This window comes from Clupea harengus, chromosome 3 (assembly GCF_900700415.2).
Source record: "Clupea harengus chromosome 3, Ch_v2.0.2, whole genome shotgun sequence".
Classification (NCBI taxonomy): domain Eukaryota; kingdom Metazoa; phylum Chordata; class Actinopteri; order Clupeiformes; family Clupeidae; genus Clupea; species Clupea harengus.
Window position 1 is genome coordinate 11545766 of NC_045154.1, and position 14497 is coordinate 11560262.

The 14497-nt window shown below is 40.7% G+C and overlaps 1 protein-coding gene across 1 annotated transcript in view; it reads left to right on the forward strand.

Moving 5' to 3' along the window:
- The window catches only part of zcchc14 (zinc finger, CCHC domain containing 14), a 41239-nt gene that overhangs the window by 15846 nt on the left and 10896 nt on the right, over positions 1 to 14497 (forward strand). Inside the window, exon 2 of the mRNA XM_031564581.2 lies at positions 1339 to 1471. Coding sequence (XP_031420441.1) covers positions 1339 to 1471 — 133 coding nt within the window. The remainder of the gene's footprint in view (positions 1 to 1338; positions 1472 to 14497) is intronic.

Below are 14497 nucleotides of genomic sequence, written 5' to 3' on the forward strand. Positions count from 1 at the left end.
GATGGTGCTAGCATTTTCTGAATTTAAGCAAATTGTCCTACATATTGAGAAAATAATTCTTACATTTTTTTTGTATTTAGGCAAATGTACCTCTTTGTAGTGCAGCTTTACTGATTTCAGTATAAATTGCCTAACACATAGACTTCTTTCAAGATGATGGTGCTAGCATCTGCTGAATATAAGCACATTTCCCTACATATTGAGAAAATAATTCTTATATTTATATTTTCTTCTAGGCAAATGTACTTGTTTTTAGTGTAGGTTTACTGGTTTTAAGATCAATTGCCTAACATATAGCCTTACTTCAAGATGACGGTGCTAGCATTTTCTGAATTTAAGCAAATTGTCCTACATATTGAGAAATCAATTCTTACATTTTTTTTGTATTTAGGCAAATGTACCTCTTTGTAGTGTAGCTTTACTGATTTCAAGATAAATTGCCTAACATATAGTCTTCTTTCAAGATGATGGTGCTAGCATTTTCTGAATATAAGCACATTTTCCTACATATTGAGAAAATAATTCTTATATTTATATTTTTTTCTAGGCAAATGTACTTGTTTTTAGTGTAGGTTTACTGGTTTTAAGATAAATTGCCTAACATATAGCCTTACTTCAAGATGATGGTGCTAGCATTTGCTGAATTTAATACATATTGAGAAAATAATTCTTAAATCTTTTGGGGATATAGGCAAACATACTTGTTTTTAGTGTAGCTGTACTGATTTCAAGGTAAATTGCCTAGCAAATAGCCTCATTTCAAGATGCTGGTGCTAGCATTTGCTGAATATAAGCACGTTTTCCTCACTCACTTTAACCTGCTAAAGGATGATAAAGTCTGTTCTTAAAGCAAAAGTTTGACTTAGTTAAATACTGTCTTTGCACTGTATAGTATTTTGTCTACAGGAATACATAATTGCTGTGCTGTGCTGTAAAACAATTAATTCCTTTGGTCATTATCTGTTTTTTTATATATGTAGAGATGAGAAGGATAAGATGCTTGAAATAAGAAATTCTGACTTTGACAAAGCAGTTTTGTACTTATACTGCCTTATAATTACGGTAATTCTAGTTTCAAGCATTAACCTGCTCAGAACCAGTAATAAAATCTCAGTAACAAGTAATAAAACCTCATTAAGATAATTAAGGACTGAAACACTTGAAGCAAGTGAAATGCTCTAACATAAAAAATGCCTGGTAAGAAGAAATATCTTGTCAGACAAAAACAAGCATATATTGCCTTGATTGAAGATATTTCATCTTACTAAGATTTCACTTTTTGCAGTGTGTGTGCACCCATCTTATTTGGTCCATTTGGCTGTGGTCCTTCCCCCATAGGTCGCACACCGAGAGGTTGCCATTGCTCCAGTGGATGAAAGTTTTACCCCTGATGTTCCAGAGGCGACGCCCCCAGCACCACACACCCATCTGGAGCTGCAGGTCAAAGGTCATGGTGGGAAACCCAACAAAGGTACAGACACACAGACACACTGCTGGCCCTAGCATGTGGGAAATTCCATGAGAATGTAACTAACAACATTTTGGAAACTGTTGCCATGTTTGCATACCATAGATATCAGCTGGTCTGAGACACTGTTGGGGTTTTTCCGTTGGCACTTTTGTCTGGGCTGTGCCAAGCTAATTTGCATTGCCATTACAAGTTGAACAGCGCCAAACTGCGCCTCATTTTGGACCCTCTCCTGACTTGTATGAAGCAGATCCGGTTAAAAAGTTGAATCTGCAGAATTTGAAAACTATAGATGATAGAAAATGAAAGTAAATGGTAAACGTTCCATTTAGTAGACATTTCTACCACAGTGAGTGCGTTTAGGCAGACATTGAATTATAAAAACGATAAATTTCATGGTTAAATAACATTGCTATCTGGCAAGCTGGCAAGCTGGCAAGCTATCCCACGCAGAAACAGCGAACATTAATGTAGGATTCGGGCTTAGAAATAATGGAATCAATTATAACCATGCATTCTCCATTATCTTTCACTAAAGAAAGGATTATCTGGGAATTAAAGAGTTTGGTTTCTTTTTAGACTAAACTACTTTTTTTCTTTCCTTTGTCTAATGCTATACATACCTAAAATGGTATAAACGGAAGAAACGTTACACTTTCTTTGCCTCCACTTTGTTGAATATTTTTGGATGTTGGGACACTTTTGCCTGCCTTCATCCCTTACTTAAAGACACACCCTCAAGAGATTAGACCCTGATGTATGTAAATGCAAATCCAGGCTGTACTTGGTCGATGGGCTAAGCCAGGTGAAACCACACCGAGCGACGCCATTCCTATTGCAAACGGCATGTGAGGACAGGCCACTAGTCTGGATGGATTGGGATTCTTGACATAACAGCAGATTGTCTGTCTCTAGGCAAATGTACTTGTTTTTAGTCTTGTTTGTTTGTATATGTGACGGTGCGTGTCGGGATCTAAGGTCTTGTTTTGGCTCGTTTTGAGTTGTCCTAGCGCGGAGCAGCACGACTGAAATACACCATGCATGTGTACTGGGAACATGTGTGTAGAATAGTGAATACATATTGCATGATTCATGATTAGAAAGTCATGATTCTGATTGTCAGTTTGTGTATGTGTGTGTGTGTGTGTGTGTGTGTGTGTCAGATGTTTTTGTATATATGTGTGTTAATGAATAAATGGACTGTATGATTGTAAGTATGTAAGAGTTAGAATTATTGTGTGTTTGTTTGTGTGTGTGTGTGTGTGTGTGTGTGTGTGTTTGTGTGTGTGTGTGTGTGTGTGTGTGTTAGCTCTCTGCTCTATGATGGGTGTGGAATCAGATCTGTGAGTGGCATCTTCTCCTGCTTAAGCTGCCTGTAGGGTTGGGGTGTGTGTGTTTGTCTGCGGATTTATTATTGTGGGTGTGTGCCCTGTTTAAACTGCATGTGTGTGTGTGTGTGTGTGTGTGTGTGTGTTGGTGTGTTTGTGTGACTGCATGCCCTGGTTAAGCTGCATGTGTGTGTGTGTGTGTGTGTGTGTGTGTGTGTGTTGGTGTGTTTGTGTGACTGCATGCCCTGGTTAAGCTCCCTGGCATCAGGTATGCAGCAGCTGTTACTGCTGAAGGAGGATATAGAGATCTGGGCACTGCTCACACTCTCTGCCCACTCTTTGTGTGTGTGTGAATGAGAGAGAGTGAGAGGAACATTGTGTGTGTGTGTGTGTGTGTGTGTGTGTGTGTGAATGAGTGTACAATAGAAAGAGAGAGTGTGTGTTCTGAGTGTCTCGTCTCTCTCAGACATTTCTTCAGTGCTTTAGTTAACTCTCTCTCAGAGGAGTAGTTAAGGGTAATGTGTGTGTGTGTGTGTGTGTATGTGTGTGTGTGTGTATGGGGGGGGGGGGGGGGATATATACTGGTGTAGAACATTAAGCTTGGTAAAGATACATTCAATGCACCATCAGCTTCAACATGAGTATCGGAGGAGCTTTGCTCATTCACAAACGTGGCTCTCTGGCTTGCTTCACCGTTTGCATGTCACTCAGTACTCCCACACTTTCCCCTCATTTTCAGGTGCCATCATAGCCTGACTCCGCCCGCCTTTTGCTCTGAGCTCAGTTTTCACTGAGATTATGGTCTGGAAACCCTATTTGCAAAATGAATCGCTCAACCACTCTGAAGGGCGGACCAATCAGCAACCAGTGGGGTTAGTTAAGTGCGATGACGTTGAAGTGAAGCGTTTGTTTCTAAATGTAGTAACAACAAAGATGGCAGTGCCAGAGCTAAACAATGTGATACAAACAGAAGTAGCAACGATAGCAAATATCGAAGAATTGAAGCCGAAGCAAAAATAACGTGTACATTTATTCATCAATGGGTAAACTGGGTTTGGGAAAAGGCTAATATATCAGCTTGCACCGTTAGTGGCAAAGTAGGAAGTATACAAATCCCATAGCGGTCAATGCCGATCGGTTAAAGGCTGATCCAGTGGTTTCAAAATGAACCCAAAGTCTACGCCCATTAGGATGCAACGACTGCAACAGTACCCAATGGAGCATAGCCAGACCCCATTCACTAAGTACATTTGGGTCTGGTTATACCAGGCTAGTACATTCATAAAAACCTGCTCTTGTCTGGCCATACATTTCTTTTCTTTTTTCAATCTCGCTTTGTCATATAAAAAGTCATTAATAGTGGATGTAAGTTGCAGACCCCAGAGTGAGTCCTGTAGCCTACTAAAAGTTGCTTCAGGATGGCCATCCATTGCAAAAATTCTGCTATGAGAAAAGGAAATTGAGGTTTTGAGGAGGAAGATGCTATGGAGTACAATTATCAACATAGTATCTTTCTCTAATATGAAAAGATGTCCATTTTGCTTTCCACAATTGTAGCACCAAAGCAGATCTATCAGTTATAAGTCATCTAACCATACTTAAAGAAATCTGGCCTTTGAGACAAAGCTGTCAGCTGTCAGTGTGTGTGTGTATGTGTGTGTGTGTGTGTGTGTGTGTGTGTGTGTGTGTGTGTGTGTGTGTGTGTGTGTGTGATATACGGAGTCAATAGAGTCAATGGAGTATAACTGCCTGTGTGTACTAACACTTTACTGCCTGTGTCAACATGCTCTCACCCCCGTCTTACCTCTCGGTCACTCTCTCTCTCTCTCTGTCTCTCACTTTCTCGTCCTCTGTTCCTATTCCTGTCATCTGCTCAGACATGCACACACACACACACACACACACACACACACACACACACACACACACACACACACACACACACACACACACACACACACACCTAAGATAACAGGCTTCTTCCTGCCCTTTCCTTAAACATTCCAGGTGAGTTTACACTTGTCTGTAACTGTGATTGTGTGTGCGTGTGTGTGTGTGTGTGTGTGTGTGTGTGTGTGTGTGTGTGTGTGTGTGTGTCGGTTTGTGTCTGTGTGTGTTTTTTGCGAGAGGGGAAGGTCTGCAGGGTTTTCTCTGATCCGGCACAGATAGGAGAGACAGAACGCTATTCAGCCTCCTCCAGGGTACACACACATAACCACACACACACCACACACACACACACTCACACACACACACACACACGCGCACACACAAACACACAGTGCAGGAAATGCTGAGTATGCAGAGATTATATTTAACAGGACTGAGCTAATGTGAGTGTCTCTGTACAGTATATTGGTGTCTAAATGAGATGGTTGGTTCTGTCAGTATGTTTAAATGTATGCGTGTGTGTGTGTGTGTGTGTATGTGTGTGTGTGTGTGTGTGTGTGTGTGTGTGTGTGTGTGTATATGTGTGTGTATGCGAGTACATTTTCTGTGCTTCTGTGTTCAAGATGAGTGTAGTCTTGTTGTGCAACTTGTGGCTTGCAATCTCCCTGTATCAGCATCTCTAGAAGAATGGCACTACCCCACAGCTCTCAGCCTGAACACATCCAAAGACACACGCACTACCCCACAACTCTCAACCTGAACACATCCAAAGACACACGCACTACCCCACAACTCTCAACCTGAACACATCCAAAGACACATGCACTACCCCACAGCCTGAACGCATCCAAAGACACATGCACTACCCCACAGCCTGAACGCATCCAAAGACACATGCACTACCCCACAGCCTGAACGCATCCAAAGACACATGCACTACCCCACAGCCATCAGCCTGAACATGCCCAAAGACACATGCACTACCCCACAGCTCTCAGCCTGAACATGCCCAAAGACACATGCACTACCCCACAGCTCTCAGCCTGAACATGCCCAAAGACACATGCACTACCCCACAGCTCTCAGCCTGAACATGCCCAAAGACACATGCACTACCCCACAGCCTTCAGCCTGAACATGCCCAAAGACACATGCACTACCCCACAGCTCTCAGCCTGAACATGCCCAAAGACACATGCACTACCCCACAGCCTTCAGCCTGAACATGCCCAAAGACACATGCACTACCCCACAGCTCTCAGCCTGAACATGCCCAAAGACACATGCACTACCCCACAGCCTTCAGCCTGAACATGCCCAAAGACACATGCACTACCCCACATCTCTCAGCCTGAACATGCCCAAAGACACATGCACTACCCCACAGCTCTCAGCCTGAACATGCCCAAAGAAACCTACACTGTAAGCCCCAATAAGTTGAGTTTACTTAAAAAATTTGAGGAAAGTGGTTGCCTTAAAAACATCGAGTAATGTCTAATGAAAACTTGAGTACATTTAACTTAAAATCTATTGCAATATCAACTGCTTTGCATAGTGACTACACTTAAAGCATTAAGTTCAATGAACATTAAAATTCCAAGTTGATTCAACTTAAAATCTATTGCAATACACTAAGCCCAGATAAGTTGAGTTTACTTAAAAAAATTGAGGAAAGTGGTTGCCTTAAAAACATCAAGTAATGTGTAATGAAAACTTGAGTACATTTAACTTAAAATCTATTGCAATATCAACTGCTTTGCATAGTGATTAAACTTAAAGCATTAAGTTCAATGCACTTAATTCCAAAGTTGATTTCACTTCGCTAAAAAAATCACTTTGCATAATTACTACACTTAAGGGTGTAAGTTCAATGCACTTAATGACAAGTTCAAAATGACAAGTTTTTTATTTCACTTTTATTTCAATACTTTTTAGAAAACCAAAAATACAAAAACGTAAAAAATAAATAAAAAAATAAAAGTTTTTTTTATTATTGCAACCAGTTAGCACCTACTCGCAAGCTTGCATCTTGTGGCAGCTTGCATTTCCCCAAATTAAGCATAACCTGAACGTACACAGACATTCCTGATATAAACATGGAAAAGGCTCTGTTCTTGCTTAACTTCCATGTTTTAGTCTATAATGTTTAAATAGCTGTGCTCTCTTTTCACAGCTATGAGGACAGTACTTGCACTTCCAAAACATTGTAAAAAAAAAGAAGAGGAGCGTTTCAATTAAACATGCTCCGCATTCAAGTTGTGACCACGTTAGGTTAACCACGGCTGATTTGTAGTTTTTTTTTTTGCCAAATTAATTACAGACTTAATTTACTTAATGCTTTTCAGCTGTCAAGAGCATTCACATTCCCACAATGCACTCTGGTCATGACTAAAACTCAGTAATTGAAAGCCGCTTAACTTAAGTTAACACTTAGGTTATTCACTCATTCGACTTTATCTACAAAGTAGTAGAATATACTTAGAATTTTTTAGTAATGTCATCACACTTAGTAGAATATACTTAACATTTGGTAGTAATATCATAAAACTTAAATTCTTTAAGTGAATAAAACTCAGTAATTGAAAGCCACTTAACTTAAGTTAACACTTATGTTTACTCATTCGACTATATCTACAAAGTACTTAGAATTTTGTAGTAATGTCTAGTAATGTCATCACACTTAGTAGAATATACTTAACATTTAGTAGTAATGTCATAAACTTAAATTCTTTAAGTGAAAAAAACTCAGTAATTTAAAGCCATTTCACTTAAAGTTATTCACACATTCGACTATATCTACAAATTGGTAGAATATACTTAGAAACTTGTAGTAATGTCATCACACTTAGTAGAATATACTTAACATTTAGTAGTAATGTCATAAACTTAAATTCTTTAAGTGAAAAAAACTCAGTAATTTAAAGCCATTTCACTTAAAGTTATTCACACATTCGACTATATCTACAAATTGGTAGAATATACTTAGAAACTTATAGTAATGTCATCACACTTAGTAGAATATACTTAACATTTAGTAGTAATGTCATAAACTTAAATTCTTTAAGTGAAAAAAAACTCAGTAATTTAAAGCCATTTCACTTAAAGTTATTCACACATTCGACTATATCTACAAATTGGTAGAATATACTTAGAAACTTGTAGTAATGTCATCACACTTAGTAGAATATACTTAACATTTAGTAGTAATGTCATAAAACTTTATTTTTTTAAGTGCACTGTAAATAAATTGTTTAAGTACAGTAGACTTGATAAGAAATTGGGGCTAACAGTGTACATGCATCCAGCCTGTGCCTGCTTAAAGGAACGTGTACCGACATTTAGCATCAAAATGCAGATAGAATTATGGTATTTGGTCATCAGAGGTGAACCTCAGCTAAATCATACTGAACTGCAGTGGTTTGTATATGTGGGAGTGCTTTGCTTTATTTTTCCATCTGTTTCATTGCTAAATTGGGACTATGATGTGGTTCGGTAAAACTTCAGGCACATGGGAAAGAATTGGTCAGGGTCCTTTCCTCTGTACATACATATGGAGCATGTGTGTGGATGTTGGAAGAGCCGCTTCAGCTTCATGCTAACTGCTGGCTATGCGTGTCTGAGCAGTTTGACATTGCGGATGGATCCCATGACCAAAAGTCATATTGTGCCACCTGTTTTAGCAACTGTCATCACTTTTACCAAATCAAAGTATAGCAACAGGCAGTGGTGTATAAAGTACCCAAAAGCCATACTTGAGTAAAAGTAAAGATACCTTACTGGAAAATGACTCAAGTAAAAGTAAAGTAACCTTTTAGAATCTTTACTGTACTTAAATATCAAAAGTAATTGTCTGATATTAAATGTACTTAAGTATTGAAACTAAAAGTACAAGTAAATGCTGTTAATAAAAAAGCAAAGGGTCAGAATTTTGAGAATTGTGAAGTTCATTCTGACTAGAATGAGCATACTTATAAACTGGGCCTTATTTGAACACAATTTGAACACAATAGGCAATACTAAATCAGCACCGAAAGTAACAACCCAGTCATTACTTGAAACTGAATTTTTTTTTTGTTCATCTTCAAACAAAACGTCCCAAAAAGCCATTATGATTTTTTTTAATTTTAATCTTTGTAACATTTTGTGAATGGGCTCCTGAGTATCCCAAGTTATGCATAAGGCACAACCTGAGAGCAATAACCTGGCGATCTGATACAAAGTCATAGCATTACATCAGGATCATCAGTTTTACAAGCAAGTTATCGGTACAGTGACTGTGAAATACTTTTAGCAACATGCACACACATCCCTTGAACAATAACGTTACTAGCAGCTATTTTGCTCCACACTGCTACGTTACTGTACTGTGCTTTAGATTGTCACCATCCTAGCTAGCTAGCTAGATACCTCGCCAGAGATGGAATAAAGAATACGAATAAATAATCTTTGTAGGTTATTAGCTAGCTTGAAATATTATATACAGATCTTACCAGCGGTGAAAGAACATGACTAGTCTACAAGGTTGTGCTGGTGGCATTTAATGAAGAGGTCGTGGGGTTTCTAATTTTTTGATTGAGACCTGTGCTTATGCTTAGATTATTGTTGTGTCCCCTTCGTTGTTGATCTTAATGTTTTGGATATATCCTTCCACTGCATATTGCAGTCCATTTTGCCTTGATCTGGAGGATATCACGGAGATATTACTCCAAAAAGAATCACTGACACTGACAGACAGTATAGTGCATAAACGAGTTCAAAAGACGTAGCACCAGTAACTAAAAGAGGACGGGGCTTTTGCGAACGGTTGTCGGCAGAGATAACGTGTTGACCAGAGAATCCGTATTGAAACCGGAAGTCGTCACTTTACTCCGGTCTCTGGTTGGATAAAACTTGTCACATGTCCTGAACAGAAATGGACAAGTGTAGGTACACTAGGTACACATTCAGCCTCGAACTTCGCGCTGCATATAGACTCGCCCTTGTTCACATCACATGTATGTTCGCGTACGTGCACACACATGCACGCGGAACTACGGTGATCAAACAAAGGAACATTCTTTCGGGCGCGCTCCTAACAGCGCAACCCCCAGCTCACAAGCTCACACACATATCCCCTATTCCTTCAATTCATTGGTTAGTTACATTTAGCTAGATTACATATTGTGTGTTATTTTCTTATCATCGTGTAAATAAATACTTTGACTATATACGCTGGTTTATTTAATGTTGCACAAGAGTGGACGTTGCCAACCTCTTCTATTCAGAATTCTAATGACCTTCAACTATACTATTAGTAAGGTAACTTTGGTTGTAGTTATTAATTTAATTATTAATCAGAGTTCCAAATTGATAGTATAATATATTTTATGAGACTGATATATTTAACGAGACTGATGTGTGGATTATCTTTACTTTGACCACCGTGGAGGACCCTACACTTTGTGTGGCGCCCCCTAGGTGTTCAACTTAATTGATCTGCCTTTGTGTTGAATGGTTGATGCCTGTCCAATCGGGTGAGATTACCAACATATTGTTGCTGTTGCAAGGACAGCACCAGTGTGTCTTGGTGGCCCTCGCAAAGACGGTATCACAATTTACACACAATTGCACCCACATTCACCCGGCTCCTGCTCACAGGGTAAGTTACCTACATAGTCTGGTACTCCCATGTGAGGCTGGTACCAATTTCACCTACATAATTTGGTGCAGCCCGTGTGAGGATAGTACTGTTGGCAATCATTCATATTTGTGCTATATTAATGTCAGCTTAATTTCAGGCCAAATTCAGAATTTTATATTCTAGTGTTAGACTAGGCAAATAGTCATAACACTCACTGCCACTAGTGACTTCCCATCTGCCCCTAACAGACACTGAAGAAACAGGTAGTTTATCCTCCAGTAGACATACTGCCCATACTTATTCTCAGCCTCTGATCCATAACACATTCGTCCGTGCCCTTCCCTCCGAAGGCAGGACTAGGTCATGTCCAGACTGTTCAGCCTCCTCTCCATACAGCCACGAGAGTGAGCACCGCTGTCCAGCATCTGCCTCTCACCCAGAGAGAAGCACATTAGCATGTGATAGACCTGTCCGTTCCCATGCTAGATTAATCTCGCCCTTTTCGGAAAAGACCTCACAGAGTCCCCGTCTAGAAGTGCTTGAGCTCATAGCTAAGGACATTGAAATGTTTGACCCACACAACCGTGATCAAGACATTGACGATTACGTTAGGGAACTAGACATCAATATGACTGACCTACCCAACGCAAACCAAAGGGAGAAAATTAAACTCATGTGGAAAACTAGCTCTAAAGCAGTCCACAAGTTTATTCAGGCACAACCTCCCCGTATCAGAGATGATTACGCAGAGCTCTGTCATGCTTTAAAAGAAGAATACTCTTCTCCCGCTGACGAGATCGCATGGTTGGTTGCTGCCTCCCAAATTAAACACTCCCGTCGAGAACACCCTAGGGATTTTTATAAACGTTTGAGACATGCATACTTCCAGGGCAAGAATGCACCAGGCTTAGAAGAAAGTTCCACCTTCAAGTCACTGTTCTTGCGCAACCTGCATCCATGTGTGCGCACTCACGTTTCCCTCAGGACGCATCAAGGTAACCCCTCACTGAATGAGATCAGGAAGATGACACAGATGGCTTGGGAAACTGTTGTCAATTCCAAAGAAAGGGGAAAAACAACTGAGCCTGCCTGCTCAGATACCAGAGCGTCTCCCAAATTCACTGCCTCACAAGTTCACCCTCACTACAGATCAAAGGGGGGTGACAAACGGCCTCATAGGGACACTGAGCGTAACCGCCATGTCCATCATCAGCGTCGTAATGGGAATACATCCCCTAGAAGCAGTAGAAGGCCATATTCAGAAATAATGGCCCAGAAATATGACCTGCCCCTAGATTCGTCAGGTGATGACTACCGTTACACTGACCGTCTCTCAGACCATGGCCGCAAGGCTACAGACAGTGATAGTGCCTCTGACTGCCCCTCTGACTATGGTTACCCAGAGCGTTACAGCCCTGAGCCACGAGTCAGGCGACACTCCAAGCGCATGAACTCTAGAGTTCGTTAATAACTGTCTGTTGAGCCAAACAACACAAGCCACCCTGCACTGACAGTAAGACAACTGCTTGCTCAGGGATCTCACTTTTCTTGTAGTTGTATAGGCCAACTTGGATTTGTTAGCGACAGCAGCAACTTCCATTATTCTGAACTGGTACTTCATTTAAACCACTGCAGTAGCACACTAGCTTCATACATCCCAGACAAAGCTAGTCATGCACATGTCCACATTCAACACAAGGTTAGGACATTACCATACTGCCACACAAAACCATGATACAGCCATTTGAGCTTTAAGATTTTGAGAATATGATGACACCCTTCCACAGCAGAACATGCCTGAAGGACAAAACAGCAAAGGCTGCCAAGACTAGTCAGTCACTAGCCATCTACTAGTCAGTATTGTCATCCAATCTATTGAGTGGTCCAACAAACACACTCTTGGATTCTCCAGCAATGGCTTTATCATTGTATCAGGTGCCACTATCTCTGCATCTCAGCCTAACAAGTTGACATCACTAACATTTCCTATTCTCACTAACCCTGATGAGTAGATGACCCACTGGTTTATTTGTTGTATGCTATGTCATTGTCATTACTGTTTATTTGGACCTTGTCTTTTGTAACTTAATGATTTTGTACCTGCTTAGCCAGGATAGATAGTATCAACAAATGCCCAGTACTGATGTTACAACTTTGACTGTCTGACCAATGAACTTTTCCCACACATGGACTATGTACAGTTGTGCTCACTGGATCACACATCCGGTGCAATCCCGTGACCACAGGGGGGATGTAGGTACACTGGAATTCGTCCATTGTGGTTGACTTTAATCATTAACTTACGTATGTTTCATCCGGAACCTACGTCAGACTTTACCTATCGTAAAACGGCAACCTGATTCGACTTCGACCACGCCCCTTTAGCTTGAACAAAAGCAACGTCTTCCCAGATGTGACTCCCTCTCTGTCGGCGCCCACCTGGCCAGGACCTCCTCTCTCCCTCCGGACATCGACCAAGGAGCAAGCCTCTTTGACCTCCTCTCACCTCAGGCATCGCCTGCACACGGTGAAGAACTACTCTCTTTGTTCTCACTTCTTACGGCCGACACACGCCTAAGATCTCTCAGTCAACGAACTGCTCAGTGAAACGAAGTAAATTTAGCGAAAGCAGCTAACATTAGACCTGCTAGCTAACTCTACAGAAGGCAAACTGCAACGTTCTGAGCGATCAAATCCTCCGACCTAAACTGCAGTAAAACAGAGACATCACAGCAAGGACAACTTTCTCCATTTACGGACGGCATCATCTCTTCTCTGCCTCATCCACATCGGGCCAGCACGACCCTTTTCATAAAGGACTGGTAACTCTGACATTAACTGGGCATTTAGCTATCCTAGCTATTCACAACCTGGCTAAGCATAAGACTGTTTACATGCCATTGTTCATGTGTTTCATATATTTTGTTTACTGAACGTAACTGTTGATATATTTTCATTGTTAGTTGGTAGTTGGCTTCGCCACACCATCTGGGTTATCGTTAGGATTGCTTCTCAGACACATCGGGTCTTGCATGCATCACTAACCATTTCCCTCTTTTCTAACATGGCATCTTAATCGCGCACGATTACATATACATTGGCCTTCACGTAGCCACACACGCAAAGAGAATACTCGAACTTCGCGCTGCATATAGGCTCGTCCTTGTTCACATCACATGTATGTTCGCGTACGTGCACACACATGCACGCGGAACTACGGTGATCAAACAAAGGAAAACACACACATTCTTTCTGGCGCGCTCCTAACAGCGCAACCCCGAGCTCACAAGCTCACACACACACTCCCTCTCTATTACACATACACATATTCCTTCAATGCATTTAGCTAGATTACATATTGTGTGTTATTTTCTTATCATTGTGTAAATAAATACTTTGATTATATACGCTGGTTTATTTAATGTTACACAAGAGTGGACGTTGCCAACCTCTTCTATTCAGAATTCTAATGACCTTCAACCATACTATTAGTAAGGTAACTTTGGTTGTAGTTATTAATTTAATTATTAATCAGAGTTACAAATTGATAGTATAATATATTTTATGAGACTGATATATTTAACGAGACTGATTTGTGGATTATCATTATTTTGACCACGTGGAGGACACTACACTTTGTGTGGCTCCCCCTAGGTGTTCAACTTAATTGATCTGCCTTTGTGTTGAATGGTTGATGCCTGTCCAATCGGGTGAGATTACCAACATATTGTTGCTGTTGCAAGGACAGCACCAGTGTGTCTTGGTGGCCCTCGCAAAGACGGTAATCACAATTTACACACAATTGCACCCACATTCACCCGGCTCCTGCTCACAGGGTAAGTTACCTACATAGTCTGGTACTCCCATGTGAGGCTGGTACCAATTTCACTGACACAAGGACCTTTGATTTATTCTTTAGGAACCATGTCGATGCCTGACTTTTAATGTTGTGTCACGTTGTTGAATTTCAAGTTCAACATTAATAGCGATTGAATTACACTTGTGTCGGTGTAATCGCTAGCGGTAAATAAACGTAAATAACTTGAATGACTGATAAAGGATATATGTTACACATCACAAACACACACAATCGATGGGTTTTGGGGGAAATGAGGTAATTGGTTAGCTTAAATTACAGTATCTTAGGCGAGCTAATTGACCTAGCTAGCTATACAGTGTTTGGCCAGCTCA